At 37.6% G+C, this 18,599-nt stretch overlaps 2 protein-coding genes across 2 annotated transcripts; both read right to left on the reverse strand.

Moving 5' to 3' along the window:
- Positions 1-267: 267 nt before the first annotated feature.
- Positions 268-3,556, reverse strand: LOC114194301 (heat shock cognate protein 80-like). The gene is made up of 3 exons (XM_028084429.1): positions 3,274-3,556; positions 2,437-2,578; positions 268-2,348 (listed from the first exon to the last, which is right to left on the reverse strand). Exons 1-3 carry the CDS (start codon positions 3,394-3,396, stop codon positions 514-516), a joined length of 2,100 nt encoding a protein of 699 aa, XP_027940230.1. The 5' UTR covers positions 3,397-3,556; the 3' UTR covers positions 268-513.
- A 4,100-nt stretch (positions 3,557-7,656) lies between these two features.
- LOC114194563 (heat shock cognate protein 80) lies at positions 7,657-11,205 on the reverse strand. Its single transcript, XM_028084886.1, has 3 exons — positions 10,907-11,205; positions 9,754-9,895; positions 7,657-9,665 (listed from the first exon to the last, which is right to left on the reverse strand). Exons 1-3 carry the CDS (start codon positions 11,027-11,029, stop codon positions 7,831-7,833), a joined length of 2,100 nt encoding a protein of 699 aa, XP_027940687.1. The 5' UTR covers positions 11,030-11,205; the 3' UTR covers positions 7,657-7,830.
- Positions 11,206-18,599: the final 7,394 nt, after the last annotated feature.

Genomic DNA, 18,599 nt, shown 5'->3' on the forward strand with positions numbered 1-18,599 from the left:
TGTATTATTGATCGATTATAAAAACGAAAACAACATTCGACAAATACAGTATAATAATTAATTTATGTAAAACGCAAAAAAGTTTAAAATGAAAAACAAAATACATTTTAAGCAATTCGGCTATCTATCTTAGATTTTTAAGCATACTTCAAACTTTAAACACTCCCTGTATATATGTTTTGTACAAAAAAACACAGTGATTAAAACTAAATACTAATACAAAATGAAATTACATTTTTTCATAGTAAAAAATTTGAGATAAGAAACTGAGTTCGAATATTTCCTGATTTAAAAGGAAATAACACAAAAGACCGTTCTGCAACCACGTTTCTAAAAGAAAATAGTTAGAATCAATCAACTTGCTCCATCTTGATACTAATATTTGAGATATAAGATTAACTCAAAACAAACGGACAAAAAGAGACCCGACAAAAGTTCAAATATTACAAAATTAAAAACAAACACTAAATATAAAAGATAGTTCTGGAATCACAATGAGACGATAAGTTAGATTTAATCAACTTCCTCCATCTTGCTGCCCTCCGCATCAGCATCTGCATCTTCCAGAGGTGGCATGTCAGCATCTGCCTCACCAGCATCCTCATCAATGCTGAGACCAAGCTTCAGCATCCTGTGAATTCTGTTACCGAAAGTGTTGGGATCATCAAGACTGAAACCAGAAGTTAGAAGAGCAGTCTCAAAGAGCAAGAGAACAAGATCCTTGACAGATTTATCATTCTTGTCGGCATCAGCACGCTTCCTGAGCTCATCCATGATGGGATTCTCAGGGTTAATCTCCATCGTCTTCTTGCTTGACATGTAACCAGCCATGCTGCTGTCCCTCAATGCCTGCGCCTTCATGATCCTTTCCATGTTCGCGGTCCAACCATATTCACCAGTCACCAGACAGCACGGAGAATCCACAACACGATCAGACACCACAACCTTCTCCACCTTGTCACCCAACACATCCTTTATCACCTTGCAAAGACCGTCAAATTTCTCCTTCAATTCTTCCTTCTTCTTCTTCTCGTCTTCACTCTCATCAAGTTTCAGTCCTTCCTTGGTAGCAGACACCAACTTCTTACCCTCGAACTCCTTCAGCTGACCAACTGCGTATTCATCAATAGCATCAACCATGAAAAGCACCTCATATCCCTTCTTTTTCAGCCTTTCCAAGAACGGGGAATTCTCCACAGCTTTCCTGCTTTCACCAGTAATGTAGTAGATGTCACTCTGTCCCTCCTTCATCCTGGTAACATAGTCCTTCAGGCTAGTCATCTCATCACCGCTCTTGGTCGAGTGATACCTCAATAATTCAGCTAGCTTTGACTTGTTCTGGGAATCCTCGTGAATACCCAATTTCAGGTTCTTAGAGAAGGCTTCATAGAACTTGTTATAATCTTCCTTGTTCTCGGCAATTTCAAAGAAAAGCTCGATGCACTTCTTAACCAAGTTCTTGCGGATGACTTTCAGGATCTTGTTTTGCTGCAGCATTTCTCTGGAGATGTTAAGAGGAAGGTCCTCAGAATCCACAATACCCTTAACAAAGCTAAGATATTCTGGAATCAACTCTTCGCAGTTGTCCATGATGAAGACTCTGCGTACATACAGCTTAATGTTGTTAGGCTTCTTCCTTGTGTCAAAGATATCAAAAGGCGCCCTCTTCGGGATAAAGAGGATAGCCTTAAACTCCAACTGACCCTCCACAGAGAAGTGCTTAACAGCCAAATGTTCTTCCCAATCGTTGGTAAGACTCTTGTAGAAAGCAGCATATTCTTCTTTGGTAATCTCTTCAGGTTTCCTCATCCAGATGGGCTTCTGTTTGTTCACCAGAGACCACTCATGAGACACCTCCTTAATTTTCTTCTTTTTCTTCTCTTCCTTCTCCTTATCTTCATCGACTTCCTCAACTTTGCCCTCCTCTTCCTTCTTCTCTTCCTCATCCTCATCATCAGAAATCTCCTTCTCAATAGTCTTCTCAATCCAGAGAGAAATTGGATAGCTGATGAATTCGGAATGCTTCTTTATCAAGTCCTTCAAACGACGCTCCTCAAGATACTCAAGCTGATCTTCCTTTAGGTACAAGGTTATCTTGGTTCCCCTGCCAAGACTCTCACCATCGGTATCCCTTGTCACGGTGAAGGACCCGCCAGCTTGGGACTCCCAAACATACTGCTCGTCATCGTTGTGCTTTGTGGTAACAATAACCTTCTCTGCTACAAGATAAGCAGAGTAGAAACCGACACCAAACTGGCCAATCATGCTCACATCAGCACCTGCAGCCAGGGCTTCCATGAACTCCTTGGTCCCAGACCTCGCAATTGTACCCAAGTTGTTCACCAAATCTGCAACATAAAATGAACAAGAATTGAAAAAAGATACCTCAAAAAGAACAAAAAATCTAACCAAGAATGGCAAACCATCGTAACTTACCAGCCTTAGTCATGCCAATACCACTATCGATGATAGTCAATGTGTTGTTGGTCTTGTCGGGAATAATGTGGATGAACAGCTCTGGCTGGGCATCAAGCTTGCTCTTGTCAGTAAGGCTCTCAAATCGAATCTTGTCCAAAGCCTGTACAGGTAAAAACATGCCAGAAATCAGATATATCGCCCAAAGAGAACAGCAAACATAAATTATATATAACGCCTAAGTGTTTTGTTCAGAGCGAGAATAAAAATGAAACCAAGTATTTAAATACAGAGTTAGAAATATAGAAATAATTAAGAACTATCAATCCCACCTGACGGGACGGCAGAATACTAATTTGGATTTATTAAGATCATTAGTCACATGGAAAATGAACCAAACAAAAACACAGGTACAGAACAAAATTTTAAAAAATTAATGAAAACCATTAAAATTCGTTTTCTAATTTAATTAGTATTTAGGGTTTCAACAACAGTAACAATAAAGAGAATCATTGGCATCGCTTTAACATGAATCAACCACTCTAACATTGAATCAACATCTCTAACATGAAGCAACAACGCTAACATGGATAAATAATGATATGCACGCAAATCATAGCAATAGCAACGGACGGAAAAAGAGTTCCAAACACATCCAATAAATCCTGTAGGCCTATCAATAATATGATAACATGCGAAATTTCAAACCATAACATAAAACTATGACATATCAAGATGAAAAAGTCATAATAAAAACAAAAACAGAATCAACGTATGATAGAACACGAGATCATGCAAGAACAAGAGTAATAAACACAATAAGAAGAGGAAAGTGCAGAAAAAAAAAAAAAAACTTACATCGGAGGCATTGCTAATGAGTTCACGAAGGAAAATCTCCTTGTTGCTGTAGAAGGTGTTGATGATAAGACTGAGGAGCTGGTTGATCTCCGCCTGAAAGGCAAACGTCTCCGTCTCCGACATTTTGGATCTGTCTTAGGGTTAGATTCAGAGGGTTGCAGGGAAGATGCAAAAGACGGAAATAGAGCAAGGAAGCGTAGCAGTGTGAAGTTAAGTAGGAGTGCTGGCTAGGGTTTTGGCCTTCTAGATCCTTCTAAAGTCTAACTACCATGTTTAGTTATCATATTTTTCGTACCCAGTCTTAGAGTATTTCTTAAATAAACTTAGTTATGTTGTTTGAATTAGAAATGGATTATTTTAATATTACAAAATACAAATTAAATTCTTTTTTATTCTATTTAAATTTCAATTTTAGTCTGAACACTATTCACGACTTTTTTATTTTTAAAAGATTAAATTTTTACATTTTTTTTAATTCTTTGATTCATTTTTGTCTTTGTTTAGTCCCTCCAATCTTAAAATGTTTAATTTAGTTTCGAAATTTTTAAAATGATTTGTTTTAATCTTTTCCAAATATTGAAAAAATATCCCTTATATATATTATGCCTGAATTAATTTACATGGTAATAATATTTTATTTAAAAGATAAATAATTGTGGTGATTGATTGGATTACCATTAATTTTTGTCCTTTAATTTTTTTGAAGTTTCAAATTAATTCTAATTTGTAAGATATTGATGTAATAATTTGGTCATTTTTTAGAGTCTTGAAACATGATATTTTATTAAAATTGAAGTTGTTAACAATAATGATGTACTTTATTGATATAATTAACATAATCATAATGTCAATTTTGATAAAAATATCATTGATTTGTTTTAAGAGATTTAACAAAAATATCAAATTATATAAATTTTTCAAAAATTATGATCAAATTTAAAATTAAAAAAAAATTGGATCAATTTATTTTAAAACAAAAACAAATATTAAAAGAATAATTAAACTTAAATTTTAATTCTAGTTTTCTTCCTATATCTTTCCACCAAACAATGATTTTAATTAATGAATTTGAATGCATATATGTGAACCTAGGAAAAATTCTTTTAAATTTTATGAAATTACAAAGAACATCATGGAGACTTTGTTTTTATATTATTTTCTTCACCTTTCTTATTATCAATTTGGCATTCTAACTCATGTTTTCCAAATCAAGTAATAATTGATGTCAAAATTATTTGTTTTTTATAGCGATAGGAAAGTTTGGCCAGTTATGTTAGGATAATAAAAAGGATGCATCCAATTCCTTACTTTTTAAGTTTGGAATTAAAGTTTAGCAACATAAAATGATGTTTTATGATAAGTTTGGTTGTGTTTAATATTTCATATATAATTCTTTTTTAGAGACATAAAAGAGTACTAACGGATAATTATATTAGAAAATAAAAACTGAATAATGATTATTATTGTGTTTTGTTTGATAATTCATTGCATTGTATGAAAAATTTCAATAATTTAAAAAATTTAAAATGTACTATGTTTAAATTAATTATTATTAAATTATCTTTATTTGTTAAGTATTTTATTTTGATAAAGTAAAATATCTTATATTTAAATTCTCTTAAATAATTGAATTTCCTTTTAAAATGAAATTTTATTTCAAAAAATGTTTATTTTACAAATAACTTTCTAAAATCAAAATTTACAAAAAAGATAGTTAAATTTAAATATTTAAATAATAATTAATAATTCAAATTCAAATTCTATTAATTTGATTGTTTAAAACATTGTTTTAAAAATCTTATTTATCATTCAAATAATTATATTGTTTCAAAAAAGTAATAAATATATCAAATAAATAAATGATATATTGATCATGGGTAATTAGTTGTGATAGTGAGATTTTGGGACTTGCATATGATATTGAAGGGTTTAAGATAAATATATGTTTCATTAATATTATTAGAGTGTAATTAGATTGTTGATATGAGTTTTACAGATGGTGAAACTCTTTTTCATAATAGTTCACCGTCCACCTAAAGAAAGTTAGATAATTATAACAATGATAGAATTATTGTACTAATTTAAAGTATTCCATAATTAATATTAAACAAACATTAACTACCGATGTATGATCCAAGTATTACAGCATTCCTCATAGAAGTTCATAACAAGTTTTTTTCAAAACAAAAGTCTTTATCAAAGGAAGAGAATTCTATAATTACAAAATAAAATACACAAGTAGCTTCCAAAAATCTACACTCTCTTGTGACAGTCTCATTGTTGATGTCTCACACCTATGTTAGAAAAGTGAATCATGGATGTCCCACACCCACACTTGTATTAGGAAAGTGAATCATATCCCATGATTCTTCCTATAAATATGGAAACTCTTAATAACTTAACTATAGAAATAAATAGTTGAGTTATTGGAGCATAATCATCAAATTATAGATACATATTTGTATTGCTTGTATGTTTCTAAATAAAAGTATAATCTGATTATTTCACGGTATCTCTTTTTTACTTACATGGTGTAAGAGTGGTTACAACCTGCTCTCTTTTTTTCTCGTATTTTTTTCCTCTTGTTTCTAAACCACTATGGCCAACGATGAGAACAAATTTGATCTCTTACTTCCTTCACCATTCAAATCATCCTTGAATGGTTCTTGTTAAAAAACCTTTAAATGGTGACAACTTTCAACTTGACATCGAGCTATTACCATATCGTTAAATGCAAAATCTAAAATTTGGTTTTGTCAAGTCAAACCACCATCTGGCATGACCAAACCAAAAGACTACCCAACATGGAAAAAATATAATGGTACTTTCATGGATCCTTAATTCATTAACTACATTCTCATTGAGCAACACCATGGTTGGTCCAACAAGTGAACACAGGAAAAAAATCCTCCAAAAATTACTAAGTGAGTGTCTCGCTCACTGACTGATTAAGACCAGTTAAAGCAATTTGCATAAATTTGCCCAATGAGTCTTATCTCGCCTAGCAAGTGAGACAACATTATTTCTCTAACTTTCAGTTAAAATACTCTCGTTCAACGAGAAATACACCATCCCAAAATGACACACTGTTGTTTATTTGACTTACAATTAAAATACTCTCACTTAATTAGAGATACATTTTCCGAACGAATAAAGTTTCCTCTACATCCCCAGCTTTGCCAATTATGCTTTTGCTCAATGAGTAAATTACTCACCCAACCAATTGGATTTTGTCTAAACTTGTTTGTTCTTTGTATTTCATGGTTTTAGTTGTTCTTAGCACTTCAATATAATATTATGCATTAATTTTGATTACTTATCCACTTATTTTGGTAATATGTGGTGTCTTGGTTTTAATGTTTTAAGTCCTAACAATTCGTTTTTAGTGGCTTCCTCCTCAACCCAGATTATAAAAAGAGAAAGTCAACAACAACTACTTGCTCCAAACACCCTAGACAAGTACCAGAACCCATGTCCCATAATTTTTGCTACAAGTCCAAGGCTCGTGCATATATCTACCCTATGTTTGAAGAGAACAAACTTATAACGGAAAGAAAAATTCAGCTGGAACTAGGAACTGGATGAATTTGTTGACTCTCAAGAAGAGTTGAAAAGAAGGAATTGGACTAAATTATTTATGTATCCTTCTCCAGCCAACATTGCAATGGTGAGGGAATTCTATTGTAATGCAAGACAAATCAGTGAGTCCTCATCGTCTTCCTTTGTTAGTTGTTTTAGAGAGCAACATTTTTGCTTTGATGCCAAAAGAATTAATAGGGTTTGGGAAACCACCTAAAGATCAAAGGTGCATTTATTCTAAAATCAAAGAAAGAAGGGAAACTTTTAAATGGCCAATTTGTTTACACCTCAAAGCAAATAATTTATCATGTTATGCACAACATCCTTTTGCCTATTGCTTGAATCTTGGCATCTTTCATGCATTCCAGCCTCGCTCCCTACTCCCACACATTTGTTGTTCAAGCCTAAAGAGTTGTCATATTGTACTATACAACAATATCCCATTGATGATGGTGAGCATAGCTTAGGAATTTCAGACTTCTGCTAACTAATCTAGATTACTTTCAGCGGGTGAAGAGGTGAAAGACATGAGGGAACCAACATTTGAAAAATTAGAATATGATTTTCCAGAATATATTTTTCCTTTTGTACCAAAATAACAACATGCAAAGTAAGAGACTACGATTAACATAAAAATGTTTCAGCACACAAGCATTGGCTATCTATGGAATAATGAGTAACTTATAATTGAAAATACATTACTTTATATTTAAAACCATATTTTAATAATTTGATGATTCATTTGTAGTATCTAAAATAACTAGTAAAGTACCTCTTATTAAAACTAGCTACGATTTCTCATACTAGAGATCAAATCTTGAAATATAAAAAAAAACTCATAAGAAACTGATAAAAATTTTAACATAAAAAGAGACCCGACTTGACAAAAGTTCAAAAATTACAAAATTTAAAAACAAACACTAAATGTAAAAGATAGTTCTCCAATCACAAAACAGTTTGTAAACAATAGAGTTAGATTTAATCAACTTCCTCCATCTTGCTGCCCTCAGCATCGGCATCGGCATCCTCCAGAGGTGGCATGTCGGCATCTGCATCACCAGCATCTTCATCAATGCTGAGACCAAGCTTCAGCATCCTGTGAATTCTGTTACCGAAAGTGTTGGGATCATCAAGGCTGAAGCCAGAAGTTAGAAGAGCAGTCTCAAAGAGCAAGAGAACAAGATCCTTGACAGATTTATCATTCTTGTCGGCATCAGCACGCTTCCTGAGCTCATCCATGATGGGATTCTCAGGGTTAATCTCCATCGTCTTCTTGCTTGACATGTAACCAGCCATGCTGCTGTCCCTCAATGCCTGCGCCTTCATGATCCTTTCCATGTTCGCGGTCCAACCATATTCACCAGTCACCAGACAGCACGGAGAATCCACAACACGATCAGACACCACAACCTTCTCCACCTTGTCACCCAACACATCCTTTATCACCTTGCAAAGACCGTCAAATTTCTCCTTCAATTCTTCCTTCTTCTTCTTCTCGTCTTCACTCTCATCAAGTTTCAGTCCTTCCTTGGTAGCAGACACCAACTTCTTACCCTCGAACTCCTTCAGCTGACCAACTGCGTATTCATCAATAGCATCAACCATGAAAAGCACCTCATATCCCTTCTTTTTCAGCCTTTCCAAGAACGGGGAATTCTCCACAGCTTTCCTGCTTTCACCAGTAATGTAGTAGATGTCACTCTGTCCCTCCTTCATCCTGGTAACATAGTCCTTCAGGCTAGTCATCTCATCACCGCTCTTGGTCGAGTGATACCTCAGCAATTCAGCTAGCTTTGACTTGTTCTGGGAATCCTCGTGGATACCCAATTTCAGGTTCTTAGAGAAGGCTTCGTAGAACTTGTTATAATCTTCCTTGTTCTCGGCAATTTCAAAGAAAAGCTCGATGCACTTCTTAACCAAGTTCTTGCGGATGACTTTCAGGATCTTGTTTTGCTGCAGCATTTCTCTGGAGATGTTAAGAGGAAGGTCCTCAGAATCCACAATACCCTTAACAAAGCTAAGATATTCTGGAATCAACTCTTCGCAGTTGTCCATGATGAAGACTCTGCGTACATACAGCTTAATGTTGTTAGGCTTCTTCCTTGTGTCAAAGATATCAAAAGGCGCCCTCTTCGGGATAAAGAGGATAGCCTTAAACTCCAACTGACCCTCAACAGAGAAGTGCTTAACAGCCAAATGTTCTTCCCAATCGTTGGTAAGACTCTTGTAGAAAGCAGCATATTCTTCTTTGGTAATCTCTTCAGGTTTCCTCATCCAGATGGGCTTCTGTTTGTTCACCAGAGACCACTCATGAGACACCTCCTTAATTTTCTTCTTTTTCTTCTCTTCCTTCTCCTTATCTTCATCGACTTCCTCAACTTTGCCCTCCTCTTCCTTCTTCTCTTCCTCATCCTCATCATCAGAAATCTCCTTCTCAATAGTCTTCTCAATCCAGAGAGAAATTGGATAACTGATGAATTCGGAATGCTTCTTTATCAAGTCCTTCAAACGACGCTCCTCAAGATACTCAAGCTGATCTTCCTTTAGGTACAAGGTTATCTTGGTTCCCCTGCCAAGACTCTCACCATCGGTATCCCTTGTCACGGTGAAGGACCCGCCAGCTTGGGACTCCCAAACATACTGCTCGTCATCATTGTGCTTTGTGGTAACAATAACCTTCTCTGCTACAAGATAAGCAGAGTAGAAACCGACACCAAACTGGCCAATCATGCTCACATCAGCACCTGCAGCCAGGGCTTCCATGAACTCCTTGGTCCCAGACCTCGCAATTGTACCCAAGTTGTTCACCAAATCTGCAACATGAAATGAACAAGAATTGAAAAAAGATACCTCAAAAAGAACAAAAAATCTAACCAAGAATGGCAAACCATCGTAACTTACCAGCCTTAGTCATGCCAATACCACTATCGATGATAGTCAATGTGTTGTTGGTCTTGTCGGGAATAATGTGGATGAACAGCTCTGGCTGGGCATCAAGCTTGCTCTTGTCAGTAAGGCTCTCAAATCGAATCTTGTCCAAAGCCTGTACAGGTAAAAACATGCCAGAAATCAGATATATCGCACAAAGAGAACAACAAACGTTCCTATATGCAATACAATACAGGGCAATAGCTCATGACCAAACAAAACCATTAACTCCTTCAAAAATAAAAAAGAAATAGATATTTCTACCCTAGTTTGGAAAAAGACCAATGATTGAAATACAGTACATAGTACAACAACTAAAGGTGTGCAGAACAAAACTGGTTCGAAAACATTTATCTTTTAAATTTAAAGGTTTGGTTTAGACTAAAATTCAAGATGTGCAAAACAAAACTGGTTCAGAAACATTTATCTTTTAAATTTAAAGGTTTGGTTTAGACTAAAAATCAAGATTAAAACAAGACTCGGATTTATAAATAATGTTATATAGGTTTAGAAATAATAAAGAACTACCAATCATAAATGAGCATGTGCATGTCTCTTAAATAGTGTTTCATGTTGTGATTGTATTTTGCTTACAATCTAATTATTTATTATACGACTAAGGTTGATATCATAAATATAACATACAGTAAAACGTATGTATCATGCAATTCTATTTGAGAAAATTATATTTTAAAATGTTTATCGAGTGTCGAAAGAAACAATTCATCTCGAATAGCAACTCTACCAAATTAGAATCACGTTAAATCAATTGTACTATGAAACGATCAGAAATTTTCAGGTAAACAAAATCAAACAAGAGATCATAATAAATACACAGGTAAAAGCACGCAAATCATAAAAATCACAATACAAAAACTGGTTGAAATAAAACAAATCCAGAAAATCATGGAGGTGTTTAGTAATAACATGAGAAATTACAAACAATAATATAGAACAATAACATTAAATGACGCAAAAGATGTGCAAAAACAACAACAAAACACAGAAACCGCGGAAACCAAAGAAGGCGAAGGATAATAAAAACTAAAAAACATGATTATGCAAAAGAACATGAATCCCAAATAAAGTGCAGGAGAGGAGAAGAGTTTAGGTAGTAAAATCATACATCAGAGGCATTGCTAATGAGTTCACGAAGGAAAATCTCCTTGTTGCTGTAGAAGGTGTTGATGATGAGACTGAGAAGCTGGTTGATCTCCGCCTGAAAAGCGAACGTCTCGGTCTCCGACATTCTGGATCTGCCTTCTATGGAGTTTGAGATTCAAAGAAGAGAGTGACAAAGAAGATGCAAAAGAAGGAAATGGAGTAAAGAATCGTTAGGGGTGTGAATTTAAGTAGAGGACTGGGCTAGGGTTTTGGTATTCTAGATCCTTCTAAGCTCTAACGACTAATATTTAGTCATCGCAATTCCAGGACCTTCTACTCCTATATTTGGGTCCACCTTTTATTCAGAATTACACTTTTGCCCTTCCCTTCTTTTGCCTGAAAATGGTTTTTTTATTTTGGAATAAATTTCAATCTTAACATTAACCATCTTATTTTAATTCTTCGATTTATTTTTGTGCTCTGGGTCCCTTCAATTTTAAAATGTTTCCTGCTTTTATTTTTAAATTTTTTTTTAAATAATTAGCATACATTCAGCGATATCGCGTTTATATATACACGATTTTAAATATTTATAAATTATTTAAATTTAAAATAAATAATTAATAAAATAAAATAAAATATATATAATTTTAATTATTAAAATAAAAAATATTGTGAAAATAATTTTTTATTATAGTAATTATTTAAATTTGAAAAATACTTAGTAACGTGATAACAGATTAATAACGAGTAATTATTTAAATTTTAGAAAAATAAAATGATAAAACTGACGTATCTATTTTGTATATAAAAAATAATATAAAATTAAATTAAAAATATAAAAAATAATATAAAAAAGACGTATCTATTTTGTATACAGTTAAAAATTTATAGGTTTGTATGTTATGGGTAAATATTATGGGGAGTGTTAATTAATTTATATGTCTAAAATATATCATTCACAATATTCATTTACAAAATAAAGTAATTGATAAAGAGATTTTGTTTTGTGTGCATTTGTTTTTTAGTTTTATTTCTCAAGTCCACATTTTTTTTATTTTATTTTTTAAGTAACTTTTTTTAATTAACTGTTTTTTTTTAATTTACAATTTAAGTGACTTGATTTTTCTATTCAACATTTTTTTAATTATTCTTTTAATCAAAAAATAAAAATTATCTAGAAAATAAATAAAAATAGTTATATTCAAATTGTAAAAATTATTTATATTTACTTTTATAATGATATTTTCCTTGTTTATTTATTAAAAAAAATTAACCCATGTTCGGTTTGTTCGGTTCAAATCGCTTCAGTTCGGTCTAGTTTGATTCAATTCGGTTTAGTTCCATTTGGTATGGTTCAATTTGTTAGTTTTGTTTAATTTGGTTCAATTTGGTTTGGTTCAATTCAATTTGGCTCGGTTCAGTTCAATTCGATTCAGTTCCATTTAGTCAATTACGATCCGATTTGAAAAAAAATATTCTTAATTATAAAAGTGTAATAGTCACCTGTTAATTGACTATTGGGTACGATTTGATTCGATTGAGTTGGATTAGATTTGATTCAATTCAGTTTGTTTTAGACTAGTTTGGTTCAGTTCAGTTCGGTACAATTCGGTTAAGTTCGGTCTAACTTGATTCAATTCAGTTTGGTTCGATTTTGATTCAGTTCAATTTCCTTCATTTTGGTTTGTTTCAATTCGATTATGTTCGGTTTGGTTCGGTTTGGTCTAGTTCGATTCAATTTAGTTTGGTTCAGTTTAATTTGATTTGACTCGATTCAAATTGGTTTGGTTCGGCCTAATTCGATTCAATTCGATTTGGTTTGATTTTTTTCAATTATGTGTGGTTTGGTCTGGTTGGATTTAGTTCATTTCGGTTCAGTTAGATTTGGTTCAATTCGGTTCAGTTAGATTTGGTTCAATTCGGTTTGGTTTGATTCAATTTGATTCATTTTGATTTAGTCTGATTCAATTTGGTTCGATTTGGTTCGGTTGAATTTGGTTCTTTTCGGTTCAGTTTTCTTCAATTCGATTTTGTTTGGTTCAGTTCAATTTGGTTTAGTTCGATTTGATTTGTTTTCGTATGGTTCAATTCGGTTCGATTTGGTTTGGTTTGGTTCAGTTTTGTTTGGTTTAATTTGGTTCAACTTGGACCGGTTAAATTCGATTTGGCCTAGTTCAAATCAATTCTGGTTGGTTAAATTCAGTTCAATTCGATCTGTTTGGGTTCAGTTCATTTCGGTTCAACTCGGTACGGTTTGGTCTGGTTTGATTTAATTTAGTTCGATTAAGTTCGGTGTAATTCGATTCAATTTAGTTTGGTTTGATTCGGTTCAATTCCTTTGTTTTGGTTTGTTTCAATTTGATTATGTTCGATTTGGTTTGGTTTAATTTGGTTCGGTCTAGTTCAATTCATTTCAATTTGGTTCGGTTTAATTTGATTTGGCTATGTTCAATTTGGTTCGGTTTAGTTTAGTTCAATTCGGTTCGATTTAGTTCGGTTCAATTCGGTTCGTTCGGGCTACTTCGATTCAATTCAGTTTGGTTCGGTTTGTTTTGGTTCAATTCAGTTCGATTTAGTTCGGTTCAATTCGGTTCGTTCGGCCTACTTAGATTCAATTCAGTTTGGTTCGATTCAGTTCAATTCGGTTCGTTTTGATTTGGTTCAATTTGGTTAGGTTCAATTCGTTTCTGTCAATACCAAATTTTGTCTGAATAACAGTGATAACAATAATAATAGAAACAAGTTAATTAAAAGTTCAATTGATATATAAATAATTAATAAAATAAAAAGGTAAAAATATATTGTAATTTGAGAAAGAATAAATATTTATGTTTATTTCATTTTATTTTATTTATTATTATCATCATTTTTGTTAATTTAATTTAATTTTGCCTTTTTGTTTTATTTTATTTTTTATGTTTTTTATTTATTTTTTCTTCTTATTTTATTTATTATTATATTATTTTTCTCTTTTTATTATAGTTTCATTTTGTTTTACGACTCTTGTTCTAATTTAATAAAAGAAAAACAAAGCATAAGGAAAAAACAACAAAAAAAAGAAAAAGAAAAGGAAAAAAATAGAAGTAGGAGAGGTGGAGGTTAACGTAAGGTCTTTGTTATCAGCAGACTTATGTCTTTTTAGAGCAAATTTATGCCTTTTTAGAGTAGACCAATATCTTTTTAGAGCATACCAATATCTTCTTAAAGCATACCTATGTCTTTTTACTATTGGTTAGTTGAAAGATGTTTAGAGGTGCATCAGTTATGCCATCATTGTTTTTGTATTGGGAATTACGTGTAGTAGCTAGTTGGCCATGGTCATGATGGTTGAAGGAGCAGGAAGCAACATCTGCTCTCAGCCTTATCCCACATCTCGAGAAGATTTTATAAACAGAGGAGGAGAAGGGAGAGTGTCGTGACTGGAAAAGAAAGAAGCTATTGGTGCATTAAGTTTTATCTCCAAGGTAAGTGCCCTTAACTTCTCAACTTTTGTTACATTGTTTGATATTTGTCGCAACCGGAATCGCGACGGGACGACGAACCAAAAAAGAAACGAGTTTAAAAAGAGATTTTGGAGTTGACACCATAGTTATTCTCGACAACCATGGAAAACCATAAAAATAAAACAAGTATGCGGAAAACCAGATTTTAGATTTGGGAGTTGGTTACGTGTAAGGAAGGTGTTAACACCCTATAGCGCCCGCCCGATGGAGGTAGCTTTAATTAAAAATGCAAAGTCGATGTGGTCCCGGGTTGTCAGGCCCGTCCCCGTCCCGGGTCGTCAGGCCCATCTCGGTTGTCGGGCCTGTCCAGATCGTTAGGCCGGTCCGGGTCGTCGACCTCGTCCAGGTCATTGAGCTCGTTAGGATCGTCGGGCCCGTCTAGGTCATCAAACTCGTCGGGTTCGTCTGGTCGTCGAGCCTGTCTGAGTTGTCTGGGTTGTCGGGCTCGTCGCCCGTCAAGACGAACCCGAGCCCGAATGTGTCGTAGGGCCCTTTTGTGTCATAGGACTTGTCCGGGTCGTCGGGCCTGTTTATGTTGTAGGGCCCATCCGGGTCATCGGGCCTGTTTGTGTCGTCGGGCCCGTCCGGGTTGTCAGGACCATCTTGGTCGTCGAGTCCGTTCGTGTCCTCGGGCCCGTCCAGGTCGTCGAGTTTGTCTTGGTCATCGTGCACGTCCGGGTCGTTGAGACCATCCAGGTTGTCAAACCTGTTTGTGTCGTCAGGCCCATCTTGGTTGTCGGGTCGGGCTCGACGATCGTCGAGCCCGTCCTTGTCATCGGACCCGTCCTGGTCTTCGGGCCCGTCCGGATCGTCAAGTCCATCTGGGTCGTCGTACCCGTCCGGGTTGCTCGACTTGATCTTTGACTCTAGCTTAATGTAGTATTATTTGGGAGGCTAACCCACCTTAGCCCTAACCCCAACCCACTAAAGAGGGGGCTTTGAGGGTTGGAACTTTTTTTTGCCTCCTCATTTAGAGGCCTCCTAAAAGGGGGCTTTATGAAGAGTGGGTTAGGCCTGGCCCATGGGCTAGGGGCCAAATTTGACATTTCCAATAAAACAAACCCAAAATAGGATTAAAACACAAATGAATGGTGGTGTTAGTAAACCTAGTGGTGTAGCATGCAGTTACTAGATGTGTGTGAAGTGGAAAATGGACTGCACACAATAACAACAAACGAGCCCAAAACAAAAATGGGGGTGTGGTGCCAGCAAATATGAAAGGTGCATTGAAAAATACACAAGAGAAACAAATACAAATGAATGGAGGTGTACAGATTAACAAAGAGAGGTGCACGAAGGAGTTTCCAAAGCAAAGAGGGTATGAAAAATAAGTTGAAGGTGCAGGATGCAAAGAAAAAAAAACGCGAGCCCAAAAAAACACAGAGTGGCAGCACAAGAACCCTTATCTCCCTTCTTCTCAAAAAAAGAAAAACGAAGTTTCTTTTTCTCCACTCACGCCTGAAACCAAAACCATCAATAACCATCATCAACGTCGCACCCATTCTGGCGGGCCAGGGACGCCGGCAACGATGCCGACCGCCACTCACCGGCGTCACATCTCTTTCTCCCTCTCCAACGCGCGAAATAGTCCTATGGCCAACCAAGAACCAGCTGCCACGCGATCTCCGTCAGCCAAAGTCGTTGTCGGCCACGTCGTTTACCACCGGAGCCATCACCGTCGACGCCGGAAGCCACCCCTTCTCTCCTTCTCTCTCGCGAGATCGACGCCCGCGTTAGGAGCCGCTGTCATGCGTCTGCTCCTCAAGAACTGCCACACCCGTGGTCGCTGCTCCGCGTCACGGCCGTCGGAGACATCGCCGGCGATATCCTGTTCTTAGGGGTGTCGTCGTCGAGAACCCAGGGATGCTCGACCTTTGCTTTCTCTTCGCATGTCGTCCCTCTATGCGAGGTCGCTGCCATTAGCGCGTCTTCCGTTCAAAACTCTGAATCGCCGCCGGCGAGGGTTTCTACTCCTTTGCTCATCTCTCTGCTGTGATTTGATATGGATGATGGGGGAATATAAGGCTTAAGTGTTTGGTAATGGAAAGGGGTTCCGGTTCTCTGTTATTTTATCTTGGTTTCTATGCAGGTGGATTCAAACATTGAGGAAGAAAATATTGTTCTTAGGTGAAGGTATGAATTTGGAGATGTAACAGATTTTGGCTTATGAATTGCGTATTGATGAAAACGAGTATGAAGTGGGTTCCATGTTCGAGTATAAGTGGTTGATTGGCTGATTCAAGGGTGAAAGTGTTGGTGGATTATGAACGATGGTTAAACATAGAGGATAATGGGGTGCCGGGTGAAACTAGTTTGGAGATTATGCGTGCACACAGGAGTATAGGTGTCAATTTGGCCCCTAGCCCATGGGCCAACCCTGGCCCACTCTTCATAAAGTCCCCTTTTAGGGCCCCACAAATGAGGGGGCCAAAAAAAAGCCCCAGCCCCCAAAGCCCACTCTCTAGTGGGTTAGGGTTAGGACTAAGGTGGGTTAACCCCCCAAATAATACTACATTAAGTCAGAGTCAAAGATTAAGTTGAGCGACCTGAACGGGCCCGATGACCCGGACGGGTTCGACGACCCGGACAAGCTTAATGACCAGGATGAGCCCGATGACAAGGACAGACCCGACGACCAAGATGGGCCCGACGACCAGGACGAGCTTGACAACCCGGACATGCCAAACAACACGGACGAGCCCGAAAACCCAAACGAGCCAGACAACCAAGATGGGCCCGACGACCAAGACAGACCTGACAACCTGAACATGCCAGACAATACGAACGGGCTCGACAACCCAAACGGGCCCGAAAACCCAAACGGGCCAGATGAGCCAGATGGGCCCTACGACCCAGACGAGCCCAACGATTTGAACAGGTCGACGACCCGAACAGGCCCAATGATTCAGACAGGCCCGACGACTTGAACGGGCCCAACGACCCAGACGTGCCAAATGACCCGAACGGGCCCGACGACCGGAACAGGCCAGACGAACCAGACGGGCCCGATGACCCAGACGTGCCAGATGACCTGAACGGGCCCGACGACCTCGTCGGGCCCGTTCGAATCATTAGGCCCGTTTGGGTGTCGGGCCTGTCCGGGTAGTCGGACTCGTCCAGGTCGTCAGGCTCATCCGGGTCATCGGGCCCGTCTTGATTGTTAGGTTCGTTTGGGTCGTCAGCCCCGTACGTGTCTTCGGGCCCGTTTGGGTCGTCGGGCCCGTTTGGGTCGTAGGGCCCATTTGGGTCGTCGGGTCCATACAGGTTGTCGGGCCCATTCGGGTCGTTGGGCCTATCTGGATCATTGGGCTCGTTCAGATTGTCGGGCCCATCCGTGTCGTCGGGCCTATTCATATCGTTTGTCCCATCCAGGTTGTTGGGCCTATCTAGGTCGTATGGCCCGTCTTGGTCGTTAGGCCTATTCGACTTGTTGGGCCCATCTGGCTCGTCGGGCCCATATGGGTTGTCGGTCCCATATGGGTCGTCAGGCCCGTTTGGGTTGTAGGACCCATTCGGGTCCATACGGGTCGTCGGGCCCATTCGGGTCGTCGGGCCCATTCGGGTCGTTGGGCCTGTCCGGGTCATTGGGCCCCTCCAGGTCATCGAGCCCGTTCGGGTCGTCGGGCCCTTCCATGTCGTTGGGCACGTCTGTGTTGTCGGGTTTGTCCTGTATTCGGGCCCGTCTGGGTCGTCGGGCCCGTTCGGGTTGTTGGGCTTGTTTGGATCATCGGACTCGTTCGAGTCGTCGTTCTTGTCGAGGTCGTCGGGCAGGTCCGAGTCGTTAGACCTATTCGGGTCGTCGTGCTTTTCCGGTTCATTGGGCCTGTCCCACAGATAGTAATATGTTTTAAAAAATAATATATTTTTCATGTGGAAGATGAAAACCCATGGGTTGACCCTGGCCCACAGGGCTTTTGTAGGGTTTTTGGTCCTGTGAGCTTCTTTGTTGGGGGCTTTTTTTCAATGTGGGCTTTTTTGGCCCTAGCCCACATGGATCAGGGCCAAACCCTGTGGGCTGGGCCAAATTGACACCTCTACACAGGAGAGATTGAGGGAGAATGAAGTGATAAGAGTGTGTTTCGGTGTTGTTGTGAATTAATGGCTGGTTTCAATGCACAAGTAAGCTTTATGTGTGGTTATGAACATATATGATGATGAGCATGATGAGCGTGAGTGAATATAAACAAGAATAACAGTGGATGATGAACA

Source organism: Vigna unguiculata, chromosome 8 (assembly GCF_004118075.2).
Source record: "Vigna unguiculata cultivar IT97K-499-35 chromosome 8, ASM411807v1, whole genome shotgun sequence".
Classification (NCBI taxonomy): domain Eukaryota; kingdom Viridiplantae; phylum Streptophyta; class Magnoliopsida; order Fabales; family Fabaceae; genus Vigna; species Vigna unguiculata.

Bases quoted from the DNA above. Each gene is read 5' to 3' on its own strand.
- LOC114194563 (XM_028084886.1), bottom strand. From the start codon at position 11,029: ATGTCGGAGACCGAGACGTTCGCTTTTCAGGCGGAGATCAACCAGCTT. The intron at 9,896-10,906 runs GTATGATTTTAC...TTACCTGTACAG, and splicing joins TCATTAGCAATGCCTCTGAT to GCTTTGGACAAGATTCGATT. The intron at 9,666-9,753 runs GTAAGTTACGAT...TTCATGTTGCAG, and splicing joins TATTGGCATGACTAAGGCTG to ATTTGGTGAACAACTTGGGT.
- LOC114194301 (XM_028084429.1), bottom strand. From the start codon at position 3,396: ATGTCGGAGACGGAGACGTTTGCCTTTCAGGCGGAGATCAACCAGCTC. The intron at 2,579-3,273 runs GTAAGTTTTTTT...TTACCTGTACAG, and splicing joins TCATTAGCAATGCCTCCGAT to GCTTTGGACAAGATTCGATT. The intron at 2,349-2,436 runs GTAAGTTACGAT...TTTATGTTGCAG, and splicing joins TATTGGCATGACTAAGGCTG to ATTTGGTGAACAACTTGGGT.